This window comes from Salvelinus fontinalis, chromosome 42 (assembly GCF_029448725.1).
Source record: "Salvelinus fontinalis isolate EN_2023a chromosome 42, ASM2944872v1, whole genome shotgun sequence".
NCBI lineage: Eukaryota > Metazoa > Chordata > Actinopteri > Salmoniformes > Salmonidae > Salvelinus > Salvelinus fontinalis.
In genome coordinates, this window is record NC_074706.1 from 19,727,716 (window position 1) to 19,755,096 (window position 27,381).

Consider the following 27,381-nt stretch of genomic DNA (forward strand, 5'->3'; position numbering starts at 1 on the left):
CACACATCCGAAAATGTTGACGTGAATGGGAATATCTGTTGTTTCAAATTCTACTGCCAATCCTCCATAGGAAACCTATTGAAATATAGATAATAGAATAGACATGACCATTTAAATTGACATTAAATGGTGGGTGGACCAAAGGTCATAGTTGTGGTAGTAATTAGAAGTAAAAATGTCAATTGCAGTGGTCTGAAGGAATAGGTCCGTTCTATGAGTTATATTTCTATGATTGAAATGACACCCACCCTGTATTCAAGAGCATGTTGTGTCTCAACTGACGGTCTCAAAACTCAGATAAAGTGAAACAGGGTCCAGGCTGCAACATTGGAGTTTACGCGTCACTTTCTGACAACTTCTTCCATGGGCAAACATGTACAGAAAGTTATGTTCAAATCATAAGGGATGCTGTCAAAAAGTGAGTCAATTCAAATGGATTTACTGTGCCAGCACACCAAACAACAAGTCTGTATCATGTGAGAATGTGAGCATACCCAGATGCTCAACTGAGGGAATCCCCAAAAAAACTCTCTAAGATACTTCACATGATAACCATAAAATGTCAGCTAAATTAAAGAATGGCTCCCAGATATCCCCAGCGCACACTTCAAGCCACACTGCTACGACTTCTCCCTGTTGTGGACACTCCTATGTTTGATAAGATTACTCTGGAAGGAGAAGCTCTTGTAACATAGTTTACACTTGAAGGGCCTCTCCTTGGTGTGAACTGTCTGGTGCTGCTTGATCTATTTAGTCTTAGCGAAGCGCTTCCCACACGTGGGGCAGGCGTATGGCTTTTCGGCGTCCGTCCTAATGCTCGGCATCCCACGTTGTGACACAATGACACCAGAGGAGGTAGAAGCAGGAGCCACCACCCTCAGGGGGTTAGTGTTTGAGCTCCTTCCTTGACCTCTAGCCATTGTTTGGGTGTTGTTGGGATTGTGTGCTGTGTTATAGGCTAGGTACCTCTTGTGGTACACGCCAATCCTGGCCCTGTCTGTATTGGTGGGGTAACCATGAGGTAACTGAGGATGGCTAGACCCAGGCCCAGGCCTTCTATGAACCCAGTCACTAGTCATTAAAGAAGACTCTTCCTGTTAGACTACCACCAGGGGGGTCTCCCACCGCTCTCTGTGAAGGCTGAAACCCAGTGTGACCTGCTCTGTTCATCATGGATACTGTGGTGTTTGTATCATAGGAACAGGAGGATATATCTTTATCAGCCCCAGGCCCTGCTTCATCCCTACACTGAGACTGTGAAGAGAAGCGTCTGGGCTGCGGATTGGAGCCTCTCTGATGACCACCAGGACTGAGGTTGTATAGTCCACCTGCCCACTGGTTGTGTTCTGTGTGGTGGAGTCTCTGTCCCTCGTGGTTCAGTCCTGGTTCTGACTCGGGAAGTAAGAGCGATGGCTCCTGATCCAGGGTTCTGATCCGGGGCCAGAGTTTGTAACCAGCCGCTTCAGAAGTCCACTCTCCCCCGCCAGCAACACCGGATATCAGCAGGTCCTCATGGACTGCAGACTGTAAACAACGATTGTACAGAAAATCATAAAAGTTTATACAAGAAACTCTGTTGAGAAACATGACATATAATAAAATGTTAACCACAGTCAAGCCCATCTCTCACACTGTAATTCAAGTACGTAACAATATGGAGCCATTGGAATGTATTATAAAAAATGTTCTTATGTGTTGATTAAAGAATTTAGTATGTTTTGGTTTGACTAAGAAAAGGGAAACTGCCTGAAATAAAAAAAAATAAAGTCATTCAGCACAGAGTCGATTTTTTATTTAATTTAAACCAAATGGTCATACACTCACTTTTTTATTTAACTAGGCAAGTCAGTTAAGAACAAATTCTTATTTACAATGACGGCCTAGGAACAGTGGGTTAACTGCCTTGTTCAGGGGCAGAACGACAGATTTTTACCACATAATGTGAAGTACAGTACTTTTATTGCACAAAGTGATATGTGACAAATAGAATAACTTCTCACTATGGTAACACTTGACCTTTTCATTAAATCCGGTACCCTCGCGTCGATAACATTAATAAAAAAATATTTTAGAGAAGGTTCAACATTACACACAGCTTCACTACTTCCTGTCACGTAAACATGAATTAAGGCAATATAATTTCCTCATTATAAAACACCAGCATCAAACAACATGATAAGGTTGTCACTCTTCATCAGTGAAGCATTTTTACAGACACCATCACACCAAACATCACCATATCATCTACTCTGCCTCATACTCATTCTTTCCTCAGTTCACCTCATCCAGTTTCCTACTACATCCGAAAGCTCCTCTCTGAGAACCTCTTCCCACAGTGCATACAGGCAAACAGCCTCTCTCCCGTGTGGACCTTCAGGTGCATCTTCAGCTGGTAAAAAACAACAACTCCCAAATGGATTCCCATCCACTGACCTCCACTATGTCGCCTCTGGTATTGGCCTGCTCAATGATGTCGTCCCCCGGGGCCTTGGCTGCACCCATCTGGGTCTGGGAATCCAAGATGTCTGCCCAGTCTCCTCTGTTAGCCTCCAGCCAACCACCTGCAGGAAGAGGTTAGAAAATAGACGTTTAAAAACATGGCAGAGATAACTCTACATATGGGGACCGTACTTGTGAACTTTTGCTTAGACCATTGTTTAATCCATCAGTCTAAAATGGCTAGCTACTAGCTTTTCTCATAGGGCAACCTGGCCAAATTAGCCACAGCGCTGTGGACGGTCAGCTGAACATATAATTATATCCGGTAACAAAATAACAAATCAACCCATCAGAGACCTTAAACGGTAGAGCCGCCATCCATTCGCATTTGTTCAATAGGTCAATTTGGCCAACTGCTTGGTTGAATTTGTTACCCATGGTCTAAGCGGAGTAGTGGCGTCATACACTAAAGTGGTCTACTCCAGATGTTGGCATATGGTGGCTGTGAGTTCAAATCCCATTCGGGGTAAGAATATTTTTAAAAGAGAGAACCCTCCACTGTTGGCCATCAAGGGAAATAGCCGATTATCAAAATGCATATAAAACCTTGTACAATTAAGTGTACATGTCTAAGTAACTTCGCCTATGTTCATTGTAGCGACAAATATTTCTGTATTAAGCCTGTTTTATAGCAAACGTTTTGGTCTGAGTGACTATAAATTGTGAAGCCAGAAGGAGGCTAGGCTTCACCTCAGTGGATTCCTGGAGACGCTGCGCCCTCACTGAACACTTGCTGAACCTACCCAGACCAGTCAATTTATACTTTGTTACATGTGAGACAAGGTAAGCTAGATAATGATTCTAAAAACGCATAACAAATGTTGTAGCCCTATCCTACATGTAGGCAAGTGTACACAACCATGCAGCCTCATATACTAAGATATGTTTAGGACCTAGCAGTATGTTTGTGAAGAAAGGCCTAGCTCCTGATTAAATTAATTCTTAATTTTTAAGGTGATGACTGCACTTTTCTTCTCAACACAATACCACAATGAATGTCCACATGAACAAAGGAAAAATGATGACCCCATTGGGGATTTGAACTTAAGTCGCAAGTTGTGAAAAGTGTCAAGAACTAGGCGTCTTACACTGTGAGCCAATTGTCCAGACACATTTTTGCATGTGATGCAGTTAATTTGAGTATCGGAATGTGTGGGTGGACTACTGGTAAGGATGCTTTAGGGTCGTTCAAACTCAAGAAGGTGGGTGTCGAAATCCTCTTTCTCAGATTGTGCTGAAACTGTTTTTGTTGTTTGAAACAGATAAGATTAGCATTCCTGCAACATTATCTGCTTGAAATATAATTGAATCTCTGAGAAATTAAGCTAATTGATTGCACCCAAAATTGTCCATTTTAATTTATAGGATTCATATATTGTTCAATAAATATAGCACCTAACATCTGATTTGGATCCAACTTTTTTCTAACAATAATTTGGACATGAGGAATCCAAATAAACTGTCAAACTCCACCCATGGACCCTCCACACCAATTACACCCCAGTGAATTTAGTGAATTTGGTGACCCCCCCCCCCCCCCCCCCGTCAGAGAAATGTGTCTTTTTAAGTTGTTAGGTTTATATCCATTCCTACATCGTGATATTACTGTATGTAGGCTATATGTATTTCTCCCTTACCTTGCTCCCCCATCTTTAGTCCACTCAGCAGGTCAATGCTCTCTGGTTCATCTTCTATTGTCTCCTCTTTGACCAGCAGCAGATCAGGCTTCCCATCCTCCATGTCTACTGACTGTAAGAGATACAGAGTGAGAGGATGTTGGATTAAGAAATTCGCTACGAGTACTATTCAAACATTTTAGTTGATTTGATACTATGCAAACGTGTTAGTTGATTTTATTTTATTATTTGACACTCATTCATGGTTTGATCATTGAAAGACATGGCCCGTGTCCGAATACCCATATTTGCGTCCTAAATAGTAAGCGGTTTGAATATATGAAAAAATCACCTCAGTGAGACTGTGTGTCGTCCTGTGCTGCTCAGATGGTTCCTCTATGGGTTCAGAAGGAGGTGTAGTCTGGTTGTCCTCCATGACCATGGTCCCCTCAGGGTTCCCCGGACCCTCCTCACACCCATCCTCCTTCACCAGCAGCACCTCTGGACCCTCCTTCTTCTGGAAGAGAAAGGTGATACAGATTACACAGACACACACTCCCTCAAGTACACACACACAGATAATAAACACACTTTCAACATGGAGTGTTTACCCATCCCCACTACGTTTGAGGCCTATACTGTAGTTACAGAATGACTTCATTGTTGTTAAACCCATCAGATGGACATAAATATGATGTTGTGGGTAAATAAAAGTCAAAAGTCATCATCAGACAAACCCAACTAAACTATTTTGACGTATATAGTAGTTTTTTTGTATTTTTTCCTACCACCCATCCCCTAATTGCAGTAAACTAATGGACAACTTCCAGCTAATACATACTATACACATTTTACGGACATAGTATATTTGACGTTAGTTCTCTTTTTTTTGGCCCACCCTTCAGCTACCCTCAACCCCTCCCATTTATCCCTGAAGACCATCCCGTTTTGATTTCTAATTGCCATATATTTTTCAAATGTGCTGTTTGACCAAAGTTCTGAACCTTTCTATTCTCATAGTTTCTACAATTGTCAATTAATGATGAACATTTTTTCTAAGAGTATTATTATATTTTTGATTGATTGACTATGACTTTTCAAATCACCCAGCAGTGCTATTTGCAGAGTTTGCACCAGGTAAATTAATAAATTCTTCAGCCATTCCTGAACCTGCGACCAAAAACAAGCTACATATGGGCAATACCAAAACAAGTGATCTAATGATTCTGTCCCTTCGCAGCAAAAACTTTTCGGGAAGTATTCAGACCCCTTCCCATTTTCCAAATTTTGTTATGTTACAGCCTTATTTTAAAACTGATTAAATTAATATTTTTCCTCATCAATCTACACACAATACCCCATACTGACAAAGTGAAAAGAGGCTTTTAGAAATGCTTGAACATTTATAAAAAATAATTATCAACTGAAATACCTTATTTACGTTAGTATTCAGACCCTTTGCTATGAGACTCAAAATTGAGCGCAGGTGCATCCTGTTTCCATTGATCATCCTTGAGATGTTTCTACAACTTGATTGGAATCCACCTGTGATAAATTTAATTGATTGAACATTGGACAGAGCGCTCAAAGGCACACACTTGTCTATATAAGTTCCCACAGTTGACAGTGCATGTCAGAGCAGAAACCAAGCCATGAAGTCAAAGGAATTGTCCGTAGCGCTCAGAGACAGGATTGTGTCGAGGCACAGATCTGGGGAAGGGTACCAAAACATTTCCGCAGCATTGAAGGTCCCCAAGAACACAGTGGCCTCCATCATTCTTTAATGGAAGAAGACTCTTCCTAGACTCTTCCTAGAGCTGGCCGACCGGCCAAACTAAGCAATTGGGGGAGAAGGAAGAACTCAATGGTCACTCAGAGAGCATCTGTGGAGATGGGAGAACTTTCCAGAAGGTCAACAATTTCCTCAACACTCCACCAATCAGGCCTTTATGGTAGAGTGGCCAGCCACTCAGTAAAAGGCACATGACAGCCCGTTTGAAGTTTGCCAAAAGGCACCTAAAAGATTCTTTGGTCAAATGAAACCAAGATTGAAAACTTTGGCCTGAATGACAAGCGTCACGTCTGGAGGACACCTGGCACCATCCCTACGGTGAAGCATGGTGGTGGCACCATTATCAGCATCATCATCCCGGATCCGGGATAATTGTCATCAGAAACGCTGACTAGCATAGCCTAGCCTAGCGCCACAGGTATATAATATAATTTCATGAAATCACAAGTGCAATATTGCAAAACACAGCTTAGCCTTTTGTTAATCCATCTGTCATCTCAGATTGAGAAATTATGCTTTACAGCGAAAGCAATACAAGCATTTGTGTAAGTTTATCGATCGCTCGACAAAACAATAAGTACACCTAGCATCAGGTAACTTGGTCACGAAAATCAGAAAAGCAATCAAATTAATCGTTTACCTTTGATGATCTTCGGATGTTTTCACTCAGACTCCCAGTTAGACAACAAATGTTCCTTTTGTTCCATAAAGATATTTTTTATATCCAAATACCTCCGTTAGTTTGATGCGTTATGCCCAGGAATCCACCGGAAAGAGCGCTCGCGACAACGCCGACAAAAATCGCAAATTATATCCATAATGTCCACAGAAACATGTCAAACATTTTTTATAATCCATCTTCAGGGTGTTTTTCAAATATCTATTCGATAATATATCAACCGGGACAGTTGGCTTTTCACTAGGACAGGGAGGAACAATTGCCGCCTTTCTTTGTTACGCAGAACTCACTCAGAGCCCCCACCTATCCACTTACGCAATGTGCCCTTTCACGCTCATTCTTCAAAATAAAGGCCTGAAACTATGTCTAAAGGCTGTTGACACCTTAGGGAAGCCATAGAAAAAGAAGTCTGGTTGATATCCCTTTAAATGGGCAATAGGGATGCATAGGAACAGAGAGGTTTCAAAAACAGGGTCACTTCCTGATTGGATTTTCCCCAGGTTTTAGCCTGCACTATCAGTTCTGTTTAACTCAGACAACATTTTTACAGTTTTGGAAACTTCAGAGTGTTTTCTATCCCAATCTGACACTTATATGCATATTCTAGTTTCGGGGGCTGAGAAATAGGCAGTTTCAAATGGGCACGTTTTTTTACCAAAAACAAAAAATGTCGCCCCCTAGTCTTAAGTTAATGAAAACATAACTACTGTCTTTCGCTCCCGCCCGCCGAACACCTGCCCTCGCCTTCGTTAACAGAACTGTGGGAAACAGGTGGGGATGAAGGACACTGTCTACCATTGTCCTAGCTAGCTAGCTAGCTAGCTACAATGAAAAACAACTATATGCTACCGCTGTCGCCCCCGCTTCTTCTTCTATGGGGTTTATCAGAGGTTGGCATCCAACTTATGATGCCTTACCACCACCTACCGTAATGGAGTGCTTCCGCCTGTGTACCGGAGTCCAAGCTTAAAAATTGACCAATAAAAGTATAAAGAGGTGTTTCAATCAACACTCTGAACTGCACTCTGAACACTCAGAGCCAGCTTGGAAAATTCCAGGATATGATGTTATGACTTTAGAAGCTTCTGAGAAGCTAATTGAGATCATTTGAGTCAATTGGAGGTGTACCTGTGAATGTATTTCAAGGCCTACCTTCAAACTCAGTGCCTCTTTGCTTGACATCATGGGAAAATGAAAATAAATCAGCCTAGACCTCAGAAAAAAATTGTAGACCTCCACAAGTCTGGTTTATCCTTGGGAGCAATTTCCAAACGCCTGAAGGTACCACGTTCATCTGTACAAACAATAGTACGCAAGTATAAACACCATGGGACCACGCAGCTGTCATACAGCTCAGGAAGGAGATGCGTTCTGTCTCCTGGAGATGAACGTACTTTGGTGCGAAAAGTGCAAATCAATCCCAGAACAGCAAGGACCTTGTGAAGGAGGAAACAGGTACAAAAGTATCTATTTCCACAGTAAAACGAGTCCTATATCGACATAACCTGAAAGGTCGCTGAGCAAGGAAGAAGCCACTGCTCCAAAACCGCCATAAAAAAGCCAGACTACGGTTTGCAACTGCACATGGGGACAAAGAGTGTACTTTTTGGAGAAATGTCCTCTGGTCTGATGAAACAAAAATATACATGTTTGGCCATAATGTCCATTGTTATGTTTGGAGGAAAAAGGGGGAGGCTTGCAAGCCAAAGAACACCGTCCCAACCGTGAAGCACGGGGGTGGCAGCATCATGTTGTGGGGGTGCTTTGCTGCAGGAGGGACTGGGTGCACTTCACAAAATAGATGGCATCATGAGGAAGGAATATTATGTGGATATATTGAAGCAACATCTCAAGACATCAGTTAGGAAGTTAGCTTGGCTGCAAATGGGTCTTCCAAATGGACAATGACCCCGAGCATACTTCCAAAGTTGTGGCAAAATGGCTTAAGGACAAGAAAGTCAAGGTATTGGAGTGGCCATCACAAAGCCCTGACCTCAATCCCATAGAAAATGTGTGGGCAGAACTGAAAAAGCGTGTGTGAGCAAGGAGGCCTACAACCCTGACTCAGTTACACTAGCTTTGTCAGGAGGAATGGGCCAAAATTCACCCAACTTAGTGGGAAGCTTGTGGAAGGCTACCCGAAACATTTGACCCAAGTTAAACAATTTAAAGGCAATGCTACCAAATACTAATTGAGTGTATGTAAACTTCTGACCCACTGGGAATGTGATGAAAGAAATAACATCTGAAATAAATCATTCTCTCTACTATTATTCTGACATTTCACATTCTGAAAATAAAAAGTGGTGATTCTAACTGACCTAAGACAGGGAATTTTTACTAAGATTAAATGTCAGAAATTGTGAAAAACTGAGTTTAAATGTGTTTGGCTAAGGTGTATGTAAACTTCCAACTTCAACTGTAGCCTCGTTGTGGTGTTACTTTTTTTACATTTAACAAAAAACTTTAGTGTATTTGGTAAATATTTTCTTAACTCTTCTTGAACTGCACTGTTGGTTAAGGGCTTGTAAGTAAGCATTTTACAGCAAGGTCTACACTTGTTGTATTCGGTGCATGTGACAAATAAAGTTTGATTTGCATCGACAGACAGCAGCATGGCACAAAAGTGTGTAACAGGCATCAACAACAGTCAGATGTTGACAACCTAACGAGGCAGGACTCAGCTAGAGCTGACCCGTTCCTGGACCAACAGGTGAAGTTATGACAGTGTGACAGTGCCCCTGATAATGAAATGGATGGCTAGAGAGTAACGTTATTTTGGATAAATGTATGGTTATAGCGGGTCTACATTGAGTTATGAGTCATGACATAATCCCATAAAACATTCTGATTCATGTTTATTGGTAGTTGAGTATGAATAGTCAGAATAGAATTGTCTATAGGCCGATATTACAAATGTAAATCGGTAATTACTATGGAGAGGGGCTAGCTACTCTTATTATTATTATTGTTATTTTAAAATCAGAATAACTGATTTTGCCTCGTTTCATCCTAGATATAACCCAGTCAAGAGCAGAGGGGCCCAAACAGTCACATCTGTTGTTTTTCTCTCAGACCCTTCAGGGGGATAGAAGACGGGGCTTCATGAAAGAGTGGTACAGTATGCATAAATGGCTAGAATACTCTCAGAGTAAAGACTCTGCCTACTGCTATGCTTGCCGGCACTTCAGTCTCTACATCTGAAGAGGGGTTCAAAAATGTGAAAAAAGCAACTTACAAAGATGGGGGATTTGTAGGCCATGCCAAATTAGAATCACATACTAATGCTATGTTAGCATGGGCAGAATATGAAAAGTCGACTACAACCAAATGCTCCCTCAGCCTCCTTAAATGCAGAATCTAATAAATTAGTGAGGGGAAATAGAGAGTAGATTAAAACTGTTGGAGAAACCCTGCTCCTCACAGCTACGCAAAACATTGCACAAAGAGTATAAAGAAACGGAAGGTCAGAATAAAAGGACATTTCCTCTCTATTATGGAACTGCTAGCCAAGCATGATCACAGTCAAAAGAAAAATGACAAGTCAAAGAAATGCAACATACTTTGGGCATAGTACACAAAAAAAGTAATTGATTGCCTGGCTGAAATGGTCCGCACCTCAATAATTAGTGAAGTTGCACAAAGTGAGGCTTTCAGCATTATGGTTGACGAGACCAAAGACATTAGCAAGAAGGAACAGATGTCCTTTGTAATTCAATACTATTACAATGGGTCAATATGTGAACGTTTCCTCACCTTTGAAGCAGCAGAGCGCCTGGATGCTACAGCACTTTCACAGAAAATTGTACAAATACTGCAGATGTTTGTCCTTGACTACAGAAACCAACTAGTAGGGCAAGCATATGATGGTGCCTCTGTCATGAGTGGAAAGAACACAGGTGTGCAAGCACGCATTCAATCAGAGGCCCCATTTGCTTTTTATGTTCACTGAAATGCACATTGCTTAAATGTAGTATTAGTTGACAGTGTGAAATGCATCCCTGAAGCCTATTGTTTCTTTTCTATTTTGCAGAAACTGTATGTCTTTGTGTCAGGGTCATATGTGCACCAAAGGTGGCTAGAGGTACAGAGGGTGATGTTTCGGGGGGCCCCGAGAGAGTTACAACGGCTGATAGAGACACGGTGGGCATGTAGGTACAATGCTTGCAAGACAGTGAAGGACAGACTGCCAGCCATCATACGTCTACTGAAAGAAATATCTGACGAGAGAAATGGTGACAGAGCTGTAAAGGCAAGAGGTCTATTAGCCCAAATATATCTAAAGTTTGTTGGCCTCCTTGTAACATTCACCAATGTTTTTGGTGAGATAAAACACCTGTCAGATATTTTACATTCCCCCACAATTCAACTTGGGCACATCAAGGGTATTACATTTCCACTCCAATAGTTCAAAGACAGGTCAACACAGATGAGGAGTCATTTCGGGCAGGTTCATTCATTCCAATTGTTGATGTGCTTCTCTCTGAGGCGAAGAGAAGGTTTTCTAAAGAAAGTTGTGTGATAATGCAAGGGGTAGAAGCCTTAAATCAGAATGTGAGCGCAGTTTTCTGTGCTAACGTTAACACCCCCAAAATTGCTCGTCACTCATTGTATTTCTCAAGACAGTCTTGATTAAGTGTAGAGTCCAGAAGGGCTCAGGCCATAAATCTTGATGATTTTGTGGATGTGTTTGCCAAAAGACCCCGCAACAGGCAAAGAAAGCTGTATTGAAAAGAATGTAGCCTAATAAAGCAGGGATATGAATATATTGTGAGTAGGCTATAGTAAAATGTATATTGTTGTCCATGATTATGCTTTTGTTTTGTTTTTCATTTTGGGACATATATAATATTTTAGTTTACAAAAAGACACAGCAACGGCCAAATAAAGCTGTATTGAATATAATTGGAGGCCTCTGTGTGGTGTTTTTAAACTTGAGTAGGCTTGTTCCCAGTAAATGTTTTGTTCCTTACAATCAATGTACTCCTTCAAATTTAAAGCTGTATATTTGTCTTTTTAAGGAAAAGGACAACTAGCCTATTTGAAGAACAATGAATCGCCTAACACATGTATATTCAGATACATAACACATTAAAACAGGATTGTTGTGGAACTCAAAATGTTAACTGTACCGGTATTAGTCTATGCACATCAGATAATTAGTAACATTAACTGTAAAATAAGAAACCAAAGTATATCAGTATGTGATTCCTTAACTCTCATTTTGACATCGTTTTCAACTAGCCTATATACTACAACAGCATAATAGAATTCCTGAAATTCAGTTAAGGCTTTTGGTTTTGGTCTGCCACCCCAATATTTTCAGTGGCCCCATCTGGCCACCCTTATGAAAAATGTCTGGGGTCGCCACTAAACTGAGGGACTTTGAGTACTTAAAAAAAAAAATTCTTACCCCAAGACACTTCACATGATAACTGTAATATGTCAGCTAAAGAATGGTTCCCAGATATCCCCTGCGAAAAAGTCAAGCCACAGTGCTACGATTTCTCCCCATTGTGGACACTCTTATGTCTGGTAAGGTTAGTTAGGAAGGAGAAGCTCTTGTAACATAGTTTGCACTTGAAGGGCTTCTCCTTGGTGTGAACTGTCTGGTGCATCTTCACATAATTCGCCTGAGCGAAGCGCTTCCCACACGTGGGGCAGGCGTACGGCTTGTCGGCATCCGTCCTAATACTCAGCCTCCCACGTTGTGACCCAATGACACCAGAGGAGGTAGAAGCAGGAGCCACCACCCTCAGGTGGTTAGTGTTTGAGTTCCCTCCTTGACCTCTAGCCATTGTTTGGGTGTTGTTGGGATTGTGTGCTGTGTTGGTAGGGTAACGATAAGGTAGCTGAGACCCAGGTCCAGGCCTTTTATGAACCCAGTCATTAGGCATTAGACGAGACCCTGAAAGAGAAGACAGATTTCCTGTTAGATTCCCATCAGGGGAGTCTCCCACCACTCTCTCTGAAGGCTGAATCCCAGGGTGTCTTGCTCTATTCATCATGGATACTGTGGTGTTTGTATCATAGGAACAGGAGGGTCTATCTCTATCAGCCCCAGGCTGCAGACTGGATCCCTGACTGGAGCCTCTGTCTCTCTGATGACCACCAGGACTGTTGTTCAGTCCATCTGTCCACTGGTTGTGTTCTGTGTGGTGGTTGTGGTGGAGTCTTTGTCCCGGATCCGACTCAGGAAGGAAGAGCGGCGGCTCCTGATCCATGATCCTGATCTGGGGCCAGGGTTTGTGACCAGCCACCTCAGAGGTCCAGTCTCTCCCACTAGCAACACCGGATATCAACAAGTCCTCATGGACTGCAGACTGTAAAAACAAATGGAAGAGAAATCATAAAGGTTTATATAACAAACTTTTTGCTGTACACACAGAAACATGACAAGATATTCAAAAATATTAACCACAGTCAATGGGGGTATAGGGGATATAACCGGGTTGGGTTGGGGGATACTTTGGAAAAGGTTCAACATTACATGAAAACATTCTTCCCTCAGTTCCCTACTACATCCCAAACCAACAGAATTAACTACAAACTATCTAACTAGTACTACATTACATGTCACCACTATACATGGACTATGTGCATTTTCTGCTGGTGTATCCTGAGGTAGCTCCTCTCTGAGAACCTCTTCCAGCAGTGTGTGCAGGCAAACGGCCTCTCTCCCGTGTGGACCTTCAGGTGCATCTTCAACTGGTGGGAAAACCTCGTCTCACACTGAGGGCAGCTAAAAGGTTTCTCCCCTGTGTGGACCCTCTGGTGCCTCTTCATGTGGGACGAGTCAGAAAAACGGGCCCAGCACAGTTGGCAGCCCAACAATTTCTCCCCTGTATGCATCCTCTGGTGGATCTTAACCTGTTTGGGGAAACTGAATGCTTTCCCACAGAACGAACACGGGAAGAGCTTCTCTTTGCCACCAGATCTACTGATAGCATTACTTCTACTGTCATTTGTGAATGGGCTTGTGTAGCCATTTAGTGTCGAGTCACTGGCATTGTCTGAGGTCTGGTTTAACATCAAGAGAGTGTGAGGAGGACGAAGACCAGGGAATGTCTGTGTTGTCGCAGGGACCATGTTCCAGTTGATAGATCCTATAGAAGGCAGGATGAAGGCTGCACCTGTTAGGGGGTTAACCTGAGGCGCCATCAGTCTGTCTGAATCAAAACTATAGGAGCAGGACGGAGCATTGCTAGCCGAGTCTGTGGCTGTTCTCATACAGACACCTCCCCGTCCCCGCAGACCAAATCTATGCCTCACCCTGGTCTCAGCCAGTCTGTTGTCATGGAGACTAAGTTCGGTTGCTGTTCTGTGTTCGACTGTCTGTTTCTGGTTAACAGTTTTGTTCCCCAGCCCAGAGTTGAGCACGCTATCCCATCCACTGACCTCCACTATGTCGCTTCTGGTCCTGGCCTGTTCAGTGATGTTGTCCCCTGGGCCCTTGGCTGCACCCGTCAGAGTCTTGGAATCCAAGATGGCCGCCCAGTCTCCTCTGTTTGCCTCCAGCCAACCACCTGCAGGAAGACATTACAAAAATAGACTTTACAAACATGTCAAAGAACTCATAGACCAATGGAGTTTGAGTCAATTACCTGGTCAAGTTCATACATTATAATGTGTGTTTTAGTATGTAAACATAAGTTGTATTGATTTCATATTACCAATGAAGAAAATCAAGAATGAATAATAGCCAGGTGCATTATTATTCCAATTGAAGATCCATTACTGTATGTAGGCTATGTATTTCTCCCTTACCTTGCTCCCCCATCTTTAGTCCACTCCGCAGGTCAATGCTCTCTGGTCCGTCCTTCATTGTCTCTTCTTTGACCAGCAGCAGATCAGGCTTCCCATCCTCCATGTCTACTGACTGTAAGAGACACAGAGTGAGAGGATATTGGATCAAATGAGCACCCTGCTATGGAGCATCTTCTGATGGGTCAGTGAAGGATTGCTATAAGTACTACGCAAACATGTTAGGTAATTTGATACTATGAGAGCTTCAGCCGGGTGGACTGAACTCTGCCAACACTGCTCACCCAGTTCATGCTCCAGCCATTGCATCCAGCAACTTTAAGGAGGTCTGTCGAATGCTCACGTGGATGGCCAAGGACCTGGCAATGTCTCAGCTCACTCAGCAAATAGCTGCAGATGATCCTATGCCTGTTAACCCTTAAGTGAATGAGCTGAATACCCCCTCTAAATCTCCTAGGGGGCTAATGCACCTACATGTGCGTAGTATGATTTTTAAAAATGGGCAAAATTGACATTTGGATACATAACTAGTGTCCTGTCATTCTGGTTCTCTCGGAAACATGGTTAAATTGTTCTGTCTCTGAAAAAGACGTTGAAGTATATTATTATAATGTATTTAAATGTGACAGATTACAGAGGGGGGGGGGGGGGGGCTATATACAGTGCCTTCAGAAAGTACTCTTATCCCACATGTGGCTGCGTTTCAGCGTGCATTCAAAATTTAGTAAATATATTTTTTTAGCTCACCCATATACACACACACACACAATACCCCATAATGACAAAGTGAAAACATGTTTTTAGATATTTTTGCAAATTTATTGAAAATGAAATACAGAAATATCTATTTTACATAAGTATTCACACCCGAGTCAATATTTTGCACCATTGAGTACAGCTCTGAATCTTTCTGGTTAAGTCTCTAAGACCTATCCACACCTGGGATGTGCAACATTTGCCCATTATTCTTTCCAAAATTCTACAAGCTCTATCAAAATTGGTTGTTGTACATTGGTAGACAATCTATTTCAGGTCTTGCCATATATTTTCAAGTAGATTATCCACTCAGGAACATTCACTGTCTTCTTGTTAAGCAACAGTGTGTTAGGTTCTTATTTCTCAGAATAAATAACTCACGGACACTAGAGAAGCTTTAACCAAGTTTAATTCTTCCCAAAGGTTCTGTACAGCTGTAATCAGACAGCAAAACATTTTCCTCCATCACAGTTATATACATCCTACTTAAAACACTCCTTCTCCAATCCTTACAGTTTATGGCTCCACAGGAAGCTAATAAAAAGGGTAACAGGATAACAAACCTTTATTACTCCCTTAAAAGAATCTGACCTCAACCCCTCCTTCATCTAATCCACAGATGTCCATTGGTTTTTCTTCAGAGAACCATTAACTTCTGACATAACCCAGTCTAATTTCCTATCATTCATGTACTATCTCAATGATCAAAGTTTAGCCGATTCCAACAAATGTATATTTGGCCTTGTGTTTCAGGTTATTGTCCTGCTGAAAGGTGAATTCATCTCCCAGTGTCTGGTGGAAAGCAGACTGAACCAGGTTTTCCTCTAGGATTTTGCCTGTGCTTAGCTTTTTATTTTTTATTTTATCCTGAAGAAATCCCCGGTCTTTGCCGATTACAAGCTTACCCATAATATGATGCAGCCACCACTATGCTTGAAAATATGGAGAGTGGTACTCAGTAATGTGTTGTATTGGATTTGCCCCGAACATAACACTTTGTGTTCAGGACAAAAAGTGAATTGCTCTGCCACATTTTTGGAAAATGTATTCTGTACAGGATTCCTTCTCCCCCTCTCCCCCAGTTTTTTTCTATCACATCCATTAAATTCTGTAACTGTTTTAAAAATCATCATTGGCCTCATGGTGAAATCCCTGAGCAGTTTCTTTCCTCTCCGGCAACTGAGTTAGGAAGGACGCATTTACCTTTAGTGACTGGGTGCATTGAGTGTACACCATCCAAAGTGTAATGAATAACTTCGCCATGCTCAAAGGGATATTCAATACCTGTTTTTGTTTTTAACCATCTACCTATAGGTGCCCAGCTTTCCGAGGCATAGTAAAACCTTCCTGGTCTTTGAATCTGTGTTTGAAATTCACTGCGCGACTGCGGGACCTTACAGATAATTGTATGTGTGAGGTACAGAGATGTGGTAGTCATTCAAAACAATCATGTTAAAATGTTTTGTAAACATTTTGAAAAGCATAATTCCACTAACATTGTGGTATTGTGTGTAGGCCAGTGACAAAAAATATAAATGTAATCCATTTTAAATTCAGGCTGTAACACAACAAAATATGGAAAAAGTCGAGGGGTGTGAATACTTTCTGAAGGCACTGTATGTAAAATATAATTTTATGGCGTCCCATTTTTAAAAATATATTTCTGTTCCCAAGAAATTTGAGCTCCTGGTTGTAAATGTGTCCATAAACCAGAATACACATTTACTTGTTGCTGTGATTTACTCCTTGCTGCCATGGAGGATGTGCTTTTTCTGAGTGTTTATCCTTTTCCCCCGGCCTCAGATCAATTAAAGAGTACTGTGCCTTCGGAAAGTATTCAGACCCCTTGACTTTTTCCACATTTTGCTCCTTATTCTAAAATATATGTTTTTTAAATACTCAGCAATCTACACACAATACCCCATAATGACAAAGCAAAAACAGGGTTTTAGAACTTTTTGCAAATTTATTAAAATTAAAAAACAGAAATACCTTATTTACATAAGTATTCAGACCCTTTGCTATGAGACTTGAAATTTTGCTCAGTAAATGCACTGAAGCGTAGAAATTGCTCTTTTTCCCTGCCTAAGCAAGTTCTGTCTGACTCTGGCTAACTGATTTAGAATGAGATAAGTGATGCTTTTAATCATCATTTTACCTCGGCAGAATTTTATTTGAGTTAAACTGTGGTTTAATTTAAACTGGTCAGTCAATCGACTGCTCTTCCCTCTGCCAGACGCTTGCTGACTCGACGGTAAACCAACTTCTAGTGAGTCTGTTTAAATTTCACCAATTTACTACCTGTTATGTGCTAGATGACTTGCTGTTATGTGCTAGATGACATTTCATCATCTCCAGCAACACCATCAACATCAACATGAGCAAAGGCATGTGGACACCTGCTTGTCGAACATCGCATTCCAAAATCATAGGCATTAATATGGAGTTGGTCCCCGCCTTCGCTGCTATATCCACTCTTCTTGGAAGGATTTCCACTAGATGTTAGAGCATTGCTGTGGGGACTTTCTTTCATTTAGCCACAAGAACATTAGTGACGTTGGGCAATTTACCTGACTCGCAGTCGGCATTCCAATTCATCCCAAAGGTGTTCGCTGGTGCTGGTGTTGGTGTCAGGGCTCTGTGCAGGCCAGTCAAGTTTTTCCACACCAATCTCAACAAACCATTTCTGTATGAACCTCACTTTGTGCACGAGGGCATTGTCATGCTGAAACAGGAAAGGGCCTTCCCCAAACTGTTGCTAGATAGTTGGAAGTACAGAATCGGCGAATGTCATTGTATGCTGTAGCGTTAAGATTTCCATTCACTGGAACTAAGGGCCCTAACCCGAACCATGAAAAACAGCCCCAGACCATTATTTCTCTTCCGCCAAATTTTACAGTTGGCACTATGCACTGGGGCAGGTAGCGTTCTCCTGGCATCTGCAAAACCCAGATTCGTCCGTCAGACTGCCAGATGGTGAAGCGTGATTAATCACGCCAGGGAATGCGTTTCCACTGCTCCAGAGTGCAATGGCGGCGAGCTTTACACCACTCCAGCCAACGCTTGGCATTGTGCATGGTTCTCTTAGGCTTGTGTGCGGCTGCTCGGCCATGGAAACCCATTTCATGAAGCTCCCAACAAACAGCTATTGTGATGACGTTGCTTCGAGGCTTATGGCCGAGAAATTAACATTAAATTCTCTGGCAACAGCTCTGTTGGACATTCATGCAGTCAGCATGCCAACTGTACGCTTCCTCAAAACTTGAGACATCTGTGGCATTGTGTTGTGTGACAACTGCACATTTTAGAGTGGCTTTTTATTGTCCCCAACACAAGTTGTACCTATGTAATGATCCTGCTGTTTAATCAGCTTCTTGATATGCCACACCTGTCAGGTGGATGGATTATCTTGGCAAAGGAGAAATTCTCACTAACACGGATGTAAACAAATTTGTGCACAACATTTGAGTGAAATAAGCTTTTTGTGCGTATGGAGAATTTCTGGGATCTTTTAGCTCATGAAAAATGGGACCAACACTTTACATGTTGCTTTTATATCTTTGTTCAGTATAACTGGTTTAAAAATTACTTGACAGATAGAATTAAATGTGTATCTACAGATGGTGTTAAAACTGTTTTTCTAGACAAAACCAAAGGTATCTCACAGGGGTCAATTCTGGGTCCTGTACTTTTTACTGTTTACATTAACAATATTGTTGCAGGTTACAATTTTTTTTTACCTGCACTTGCATGCCGATGATACTATTGTGTATGCTATTGCCCCCACGATTGACCAGGCTTTATCTAAACTACAGTCTGTCTTCATCGTATTCCCGAAAAACTTTATTGACCTGAAATTAGTATTGAATCCAGGTAAAACTAAGCATATGTTGTTCTCTAGAGCGCCTAAAAATAACTCATAGCATATGTATTTTGGGCGGTCTCCATATCGATCATGTCCCTGCCTACAAATGTCTGGGCATATTTATAGCTGAAAAGCTGGTATTTAAAAAGAATATGGATGAGTTATTTAAGATGATGAGAATAAAAATAGGCATCTTCTAAAGAAATATGTCATACGTCTCGCTAAATAATAGAGCGCATATTATTCAGTCTATGGTGACATCGTCTATATGAACGCAGCTGCCACTTCATTAAAGCTGTTAGATGCTGTTATCATAGTGCTTTATTACAGGTCGACAGATTTAGTACTCATCAATGCAATCTCTATCAGAAAGTTGGTTGGCCCTTTTTGATGTCACGTAGGTTGATACATTGCAATGTTTTCATTTATAAAGTCTTTTTACAAATACTCCCACTGTACCTAACATTATTGCTAATCTTTAGACGTATGAGTTACCACACCCGGTGTTGGGGTTGGCGAACTCAGGGAATTCCTTTGGTCTCAGCTTTTAGTTTTCTTGCACCTTCTTTGTGGAACAATCTTCCAAATGTTGTTACATTTGATGTTTTGGTGCCTCTAAGGCAATTCAGAAGGCTAATTGAGGACCTTATTACTGATCAATGTGTTGCTGTTTTTTATGACTGTTTTTCTTCCTGGTTGCATTTTGGATTTATATTTCGATGTGTGTATTTTCTTAAATGTTTGTAATTCAGGGCTCATCTGTAAAAGAGACCTTGGTCTCAGTATGACTCCCTGATGAAATACATTTTAAATAAAAAAACATGTTAGTTATTTTGATTACTTGACACTCTAATGGTTTGTTTATTAAAAGGCATGGTCCCACAGTTTAGACCAAATTAAATCCACAAAGCATCTCAGAGTAAGAGTGCTGACGATTAGGTCCACACCTGTCTATATCGTCTTATTCCTTATGATCTAAAAGGCTAAACTGATCCTAGATCAGCACTCCTACTCTGAGAAGCTTTGTAGATACAGACCCTGACCTAATACCATACAGACAGTAGTTTATAGTGGGCTCACCTCAGTGAGACTGTGTGTGGTCCTGTGCTGCTCAGCTGGTTCCTCTGTGGGTTCAGGAGGAGGTGTAGTCTGGTTGTCCTCCATGACCATAGTCCCCTCAGGCTTCCCCAATCCCTCCTCACATCCCTCCTCCTTCACCAGCAGCACCTCTGGACCCTCCTCTTCCTGGAAGAGAGGTGATACAGATTAAATAGACATACACTCCATCAGATACATAATGTACACACACCGATACAGTGGCTTGCAAAGGTACTCACCCCCTTGGCATTTTTACTATTTTGTTGCCTTACAACCTGGAATTAAAATGGATTTTGTGGGTTTGTATCATTTAATTTACACAACATGCCTATCACTTTGAAGATGCAAAATATTTTTTCTTGTGAAACAAACAAGAAATAAGACAAAAAAACTGAAAACAAAAAAAAGAACTATTCACCCCCCCAAAGTCAGTACTTTGTAGAGCCACCTTTTGCAGCAATTACAGCTGCAAGTATCTTGGGGTATGTCTCTATAAGCTTGGCATATCTAGCCACTGGGATTTTGACCATTCTTCAAGGCAAAACTGCTCCAGCTCCTTCAAGTTGGATGGGTTCCGCTGGTGTACAGCAATCTTTAAGTCATACTGCAGATTCTCAATTGGATTGAGGTCTGTGCTTTGATTAGGCCATTCCAAGACATTTAAATGTGTCCCCTTAAACCACGCAAGTGTTGCTTTAGCAGAATGCTTAGGGTTATTGTCCTGCTGGAAGGTGAACCTCCGTCCCATCCTCAAATCTCTGGAAGACTGAAACAGGTGTCCCTCAAAGAATTTCCCTGTATTTAGCGACATACATCATTCCTTCAATTCTGACCAGTTTCCCAGTCCTTGCCGATGAAAAACATCCCCACAGCATGATGCTGCCACCACCATGCTTCACTGTGGGGATGGTGCTCTCGGGGTGATGAGAGGTGTTGGCCAAAAAGCACTCATCACCCCGAGTACATTATTCTATATGTTTGGAGAGTCTCCCACATGCCTTTTGGCAAACACCAAACATGTTTGCTTATTTTTTTCTTTAAGCAATGTCTTTTTCCTTTTTCTGGCCACTCTTCCATAAAGCCCAGCTCTGTGGAGTGTGCGGCTTAAAGTGGTCCTATGGACAGATACTCCAATCTCCGCTGTGACGCTTTGCAGCTCCTTCAAGGTTATCTTTGGTCTCTTTGTTGTCTCTCAGATTAATGCCCTCATTTCCTGGTCCGGGAGTTTTGGTGGGCGGCCCTCTCGGCAGGTTTGTTGTGGTATTCTTTCCAGTTTTTAATAATGGATTTAATGGTGCTCCGTGGGATGTTCAATGTTTCGGATATTTTTTTATAGCCCAACCCTGATCTGCACTTCTCCACAACTTTGTCCTTGACCTGTTTGGAGAGCTCCTTGGTCTTCATGGTGGTGCCCCTTGCTTCGTGGTGTTGCAGACTCTGGGGCCTTATATACTGAGATCATGTGACAGATCATGTGACACTTAGATTGCACACAGGTGGACGTTATTTAACTAATTATGTGACTTCTGGAGGTAATTGGCTGCCCCAGATCATATTTAGGGGCTTCATAGCAAAGGGGGTGAATGCATATGCACCACCACTTTTCCGTTGTTTATTTTGTCGAATTTTTTTAAACAAGATATTTTTTTTATTTCACTTCACCAATTTGGACTATTTTGTGTATGTCCATTACATGAAATCCAAATAAAAATCAATTTAAATTACAGGTTGTAATGCAACAAAATATGAAAAACGCCAAGGGTGATGAATACAAGGCACTGTAAACCAGGGCGAGCGCCAGAACGAATCCGTTGGACAGGCATTTGATTTTTTTTTATAGGGGAGCACGTTTTTTTGTAGATATATGCTAATAATAAAAATAATAATTCAAGTGTTCAATAAATTGTAATTGTGAAGTGGCTTTGTTACAACTATGAAACAGAAAGCATAGGTGTTGGCACCCGGTATATTTATAACAAGAAAATAAAAATAAATACACCAACAGCCAAGACGCACGGTCAGCAAGATGCACGGTCAGCAAGATGCACGGTCAAATGACAAAAGTAGCCTAAATGTCATTACAAGCGAAAATCATCAAAATAGCAATAATGGCATAATGAACATAATTGTTGATACGAGTCAAAAAGTTAATTATCAGTTAGAGCATGTACACGTCACATAGCCTAGACAATGAACGCTGTGGAGTGCGTTGCTGAATATGTTTCTTGCTTTAGATGTAGGACCTACTCTTTGATAGTGGCCTGTAGAATTCTCACCGGCTTGTTCTATTCCGAATGGTGCCGTCCGCTTTCCTGTCTCACCATTTCGTTTGGTGGTGGCGCTGGCACCTGCTCAGTGCGCACAATTATGTATTTTTTGCACTTAGGACTCGGAGGAGTAGGTTCAGGTTGAGGCTCAGAATCAGAAGAATACTCAGAGATGTGATCATGATTCATTCTTCCCCAAAATCGGAGTCGTTTTTATTCAGATTTTGTAGCAACGCTAACGAATGCATCCATTCATCTTGGCCGTCTTGCCATTGTAAATTACGCACGCTCTCACTGTGTACTCCAAGTAGGCCAGAATAGACTGAAAGAGTACATACCATATTTTTTATTAGAATAGATCAATAAAATAGAATGGCCCGCCCTGTCCTTCATCAACAATTGGTGATTACATAATTATGCATTGTTCGCTTCCCCTTGCTCATCAACCCATCATACTTTAGCCTAATTCATTCATTTAATCTGTTATTATGTGTGTGAATTTAGTTTCGGTATAGTTTAGTTTCAGCTTCGAGATAATTATCAGCGTGATTATCAACTGGGCATGGCATTTTCAACTATCGGATAAGATATTTTTTTTTATTCATGAGCAGTCCAAATGATTGCTTTAGCGCTTCTATTGTTAGTTTTATAGTAATGACATGTCGTTTAACTGTAAAAATGTATTAGTCTACCTTTTAATGTGGCATGAACACAACACGTCATGTTTTCATCTGATTGTAAAACAAATCACTTCAAAAAGTAGGTTACCTTCGCACGTTAGTCCAAAATAGCATCGGAACGACTGACAGAGTGCCTTTCTGTCTTACAATGTGTAGCCCATGTATCTGATGCGGTCAAATAAGAGAATGTCATGCCATACTCTTTTAGTCCAGACAGCATCAGATACATGGGCTACACATACTGAGACAGAGTGGTGCTGTTTTGGTTGCTCGGATGCTTTATCTGACAGCGATGGGTCTTTCTGTCGGCGCACGTCTCGGTCAAATAAATTATAAATATTTCAATGGGTATGTAGATACGGTATGGCAGGCCAGGCCCCCTAAGACCCGCCCATAATGCTGTAATAAACACACTTTCAACATGAAGTGTTTAACCATCCCCACTACAGTTATAAAGCTCTGTCGGGTGTATGCAGAATAGGGTGAGATCAGATGTGATGTATACTAAAGAGTCTCAATGCAAGTCTTGAGAATGAGAAGTCCCATTTTGTGTTTATTAAACATTTTCAAGTGTTAAACACACCACATGAAAACCACACAGTCTCTGCATGCCTGGCAGACATCTCAGCTTGTATGTGGACCCACCACCTCAAGCTCAACAAGACAAAGCTGCGGCTCCCCTGTGTCACCCTCCCAGAGTGCAAATAACATCGAAGCAGTGACTTGCTCCTGCAGGTTCATGCTCTACAACAGGGGTGTTTAGTTTGACACGTGCTCTATAACATCTATAGAGTACGACCCTTCCTCACACAGGAAGAGGCGCAGGTCCTAATCCAGGCGCTTGTCACCTCCCGTCTAGACTACTGCAACTCTGTTGGCTGGGCTCCCTGCTTGTGCCATCAAACCCCTGCAGCTTATCCAGAACGCCGCAGCCCGCCAGGTGTTCAACCTTCCCAACCTCTCCCATTCCACCCCGCCGCACATTCCACTGGCTTCCAGTCGAAGCTTGCATTCACTAGCAGACCATGGTGCTTGCCTACGGAGCAGCAAGGGGAACTGCCCCTCCCTACCTTCCGGCTATAATCAAACCCTACACCCCAACCCGAGCACTCCGTTCTGCCACCTCTGGTCTCTTGGCCATCCCACCCCTACGGGAGGTCAGCTCCCGCTCAGCTCAGGTAATGCTCTTCTCTGTCCTGGCACCCAATTTGTAGAACCAGCTTCCCCCTGAAGCTAGGACAGGAGAGTCCCCCTGAAAACGTCTGAAACCCTACAGTACCTCTTCAAAAATAATCTAAAATGAATCCAACCCCCCCCCCCCCATTAAAATAAATAAATACAAATAGTATTTTCCTACTTGCACAGATATTGCTGATAACTACTTTGATGAGGTAAACTGTACTTGCTATGACTGTGATAAGTTGCTCTGGATAAGAGCATCTGCTAAATGATTGAATTGTAAATGTAATGTCTCAACAAAAAAATTATCAGGAACTTGATAAACTGCATTACATTTCTCCTAAAAATTGTCTTGGATAAGAAATTAAGTAGTTGAATGGAGGTAATGGAACAGGCATTTCTGAACACCAGATAGCCTACACAGTACAAACCCAATATGTAACAGACTTTTTAGGCTTATATATGCGTTGTATATCACACAATATCTGGATGCAATATTCTACCCAGTAATATTCAACATTGAAATCTGTTACTCTCATTATTCCGAATGCATCTGTGGATCTTTTCTGCTGACAATGAAAATCAGAAGCTATCGAGTGGAATGGTTTTTCTGCAGGTGTATCTTGAGGTAGCTCCTTTCTGAGAACCTCTTCCCGCAGTGCAAACAGGCAAACGGCCTCTCTTCCGTGTGGACCTTCAGGTGCATCTTCAGGTTGCCAGCCTGGGCAAAGCACATATGACACCGGGGGCAGCTGAAAGGTTTCTCCCCTGTGTGGACTCTCTGGTGCCTCTTCAGGTGGCAAGCCTGGGTGAAACGCATCTGACACTGGGTACAGATGAAGGGTTTCTCCCCTGTGTGGACCCTCTGGTGTCTCTTCAAGTTGCCAGCATCAGCGAAGCGCATGTGACACTGGGTACAGCTGAAGGGTTTTATCCCTGTATGGACCCTCTGGTGGATCTCCACCTTCTGGGGGCAGCTGAAGCCTTTGTTACAGAACACGCAGAGGAACTGTTTCTCTTTGCTATTGCCGGATGTTGGTGTCTGTCCCTGAACCTTGGCCCTTTTGTCTTCTGAGTTCAATACCTGATCGAAAAGGACGCAGCCATGTGAATTGGAAGGCCCCATCGACGTGGACACAGGTTCACGATCTCTGAGCACGTGCAAATGGGAGTGGGTCGCGACATTTGGATTTGTCTCCAAGCTTTCCCTGTAATCTAAGAAATATCTGCCTTTTGAGTGTCCTTCCTCTAAGTGAGTCTTGTCTACATTCCACGTCAGAGGCCCGTCGCCCTCCACTTTCACAGTCACATTATCTACCACTACATCCTCCCCTTTCTTATCGTGGCACCCTTCAGAGTATACACTACTACTGTACCGGTTCCAGTCCCCTCTAGACAGATCAGTCTGTGTCTCTAAACCCAAGGGCATGTTGCCAGGGTCCATCTCTGTAGTGTAAGAACAAGACAGATCATTGCCAGTCTCTAACGCATAACCTGGGTCCCGATGGGAATGAACCGTCCTCGGACTCGTGATACCGTAAAGCAAATACTCTGAGCCGGGAGCAGGAGGACAGCCCAGTGGTCCCAACTCCAGTCTCTCTGGGTCTGATCTGTGGTCAGGTCCTGTGTGTAAGAGCCTGTGTATTACAGTTAAATTCTCGCTTTCTGTCTCTGACTTGAGGACGGCGTTCAGCGTTCCACTGACCTCCATGATGCTGCATCGGTTCTTAGGCTGGGGCGGGGCAGCGGGGTCCTCCGTGGCTAAAGAGGGCGCCATACCAGCCACTATGCCAGTCTGGATGTCTCTGCTGTGTTGTGGGTCATCTCCTTCAGTACTCTCCTGCTTGACCAGAGACGATCCTCCAGGACCTGCAGCCTCTCCATCTGCAGACTGACACATGAAGAGAGGAGGTTATTGTCGGTACATGAGTTGAATTGGATAACAATGTTGTAGGGAAGTCTCACAAGCTCCCCTGTGGCAGATAAATAAGGACGTAGAAATGAATAGCTGAGGGGAGCCTTTCTGTAATTCTGTAATGACGTACTGTAATTTTTATGTTTCACTATGACACTAACCTCTATTATGATAACATGCTGAGTTGAGGTTCCACTCCCCTCATCTACAGCTATGGGTTGGTCATCTCTCCACGCATTGTGTCCCGCTGGCTTCACAAAGCCCCTGTGTCCTCCAGTAAGATGTCCTTCACCTGAGAGTGATTGGGGAAAAGAGGTGGTTAGGTACTGTCAATGCTCAACGGTATATTGTACACTATTGTCACTGTCTACAATTGGCAAGGATGTAAGGTAACACTTATAACACTATTCATAACGTTTTGATATACAATTTATTGATTGATTATATTCCATGCCAAAAATATTAAGTATAACAAAAGGAAATTCAAGAATTTGGTTAGAATATGATAGTGTCTTTGTCCAAGAAGAATTTGTTGTTAATTGATGTGCCAGGTAAAATAAGATTACTTTTCTTTTTTTTGTTGCAAGATAGCTAAGTAATCAGGGGAAGTTGCATACTATCCAAAGACTGACAAAGACTCAATTCTGGGTAACACATCTGAACACATGAGCAGAGGGAAACGGGGCGACAGGCCCCTGCAGGCTTCTGCAAAATGTACCTCTTGCCATTCCTCTGTATCGGTCGAGGATCTTGACACTACTGGGACGACTGGCGAGAACGCGCTCTCGAATTGTCCTCTCTGCGCGCTCCCGTGACACCTTCAGTTCCAGTAGCTGTAGTTTCCTCCGCAATCCCCTGTTTTCTTTCTGGCTTTGAGAAATTTCCAAACGACACACTGCATAGTCGTCGTCTACGAGTTTACAGATCTCTGCCACTGCTGCATTCGCTAGCACCTCCATGATGGAGGCTATTTGAGTGTGAAAAACCATACAGTTAGCCATTGTTTGCTAACTTTGCAGCTAGCTAGCATTACCTAGATAGCATATATCAAGTTCTTTCTCCAACGCGAATTAAAGACTATATGGGGTAAATATGTGATGCTGTGCAGTTAAATGGGTCATATTTTAAGGTTCCATTGAGATAATAAACGTCAAAATAAAAACGTTAGCGTGGATATGGTTCTAAGTCACCTGTTCACTTCCGTTTACACAGAAGAGAAAGGATCTTATTTGTTGGCTTCATAGCTTAAATGAAAAATGAATGCGCGCTGT

General features: G+C 42.2%; 1 protein-coding gene across 1 annotated transcript; it reads right to left on the minus strand.

Annotated features, from left to right (window-relative positions):
• Positions 1-9,425: 9,425 nt before the first annotated feature.
• LOC129841444 (zinc finger protein 565-like) lies at positions 9,426-27,339 on the minus strand. The gene is made up of 7 exons (XM_055909709.1): positions 26,829-27,339; positions 26,272-26,402; positions 25,901-26,086; positions 20,052-20,216; positions 14,354-14,465; positions 13,985-14,112; positions 9,426-12,909 (listed from the first exon to the last, which is right to left on the minus strand). The coding sequence occupies exons 1-7, from the start codon at positions 27,109-27,111 to the stop codon at positions 12,085-12,087; spliced, it is 1,830 nt and encodes a 609-aa protein (XP_055765684.1). The 5' UTR covers positions 27,112-27,339; the 3' UTR covers positions 9,426-12,084.
• Between the last annotated feature and the right edge of the window lie 42 nt (positions 27,340-27,381).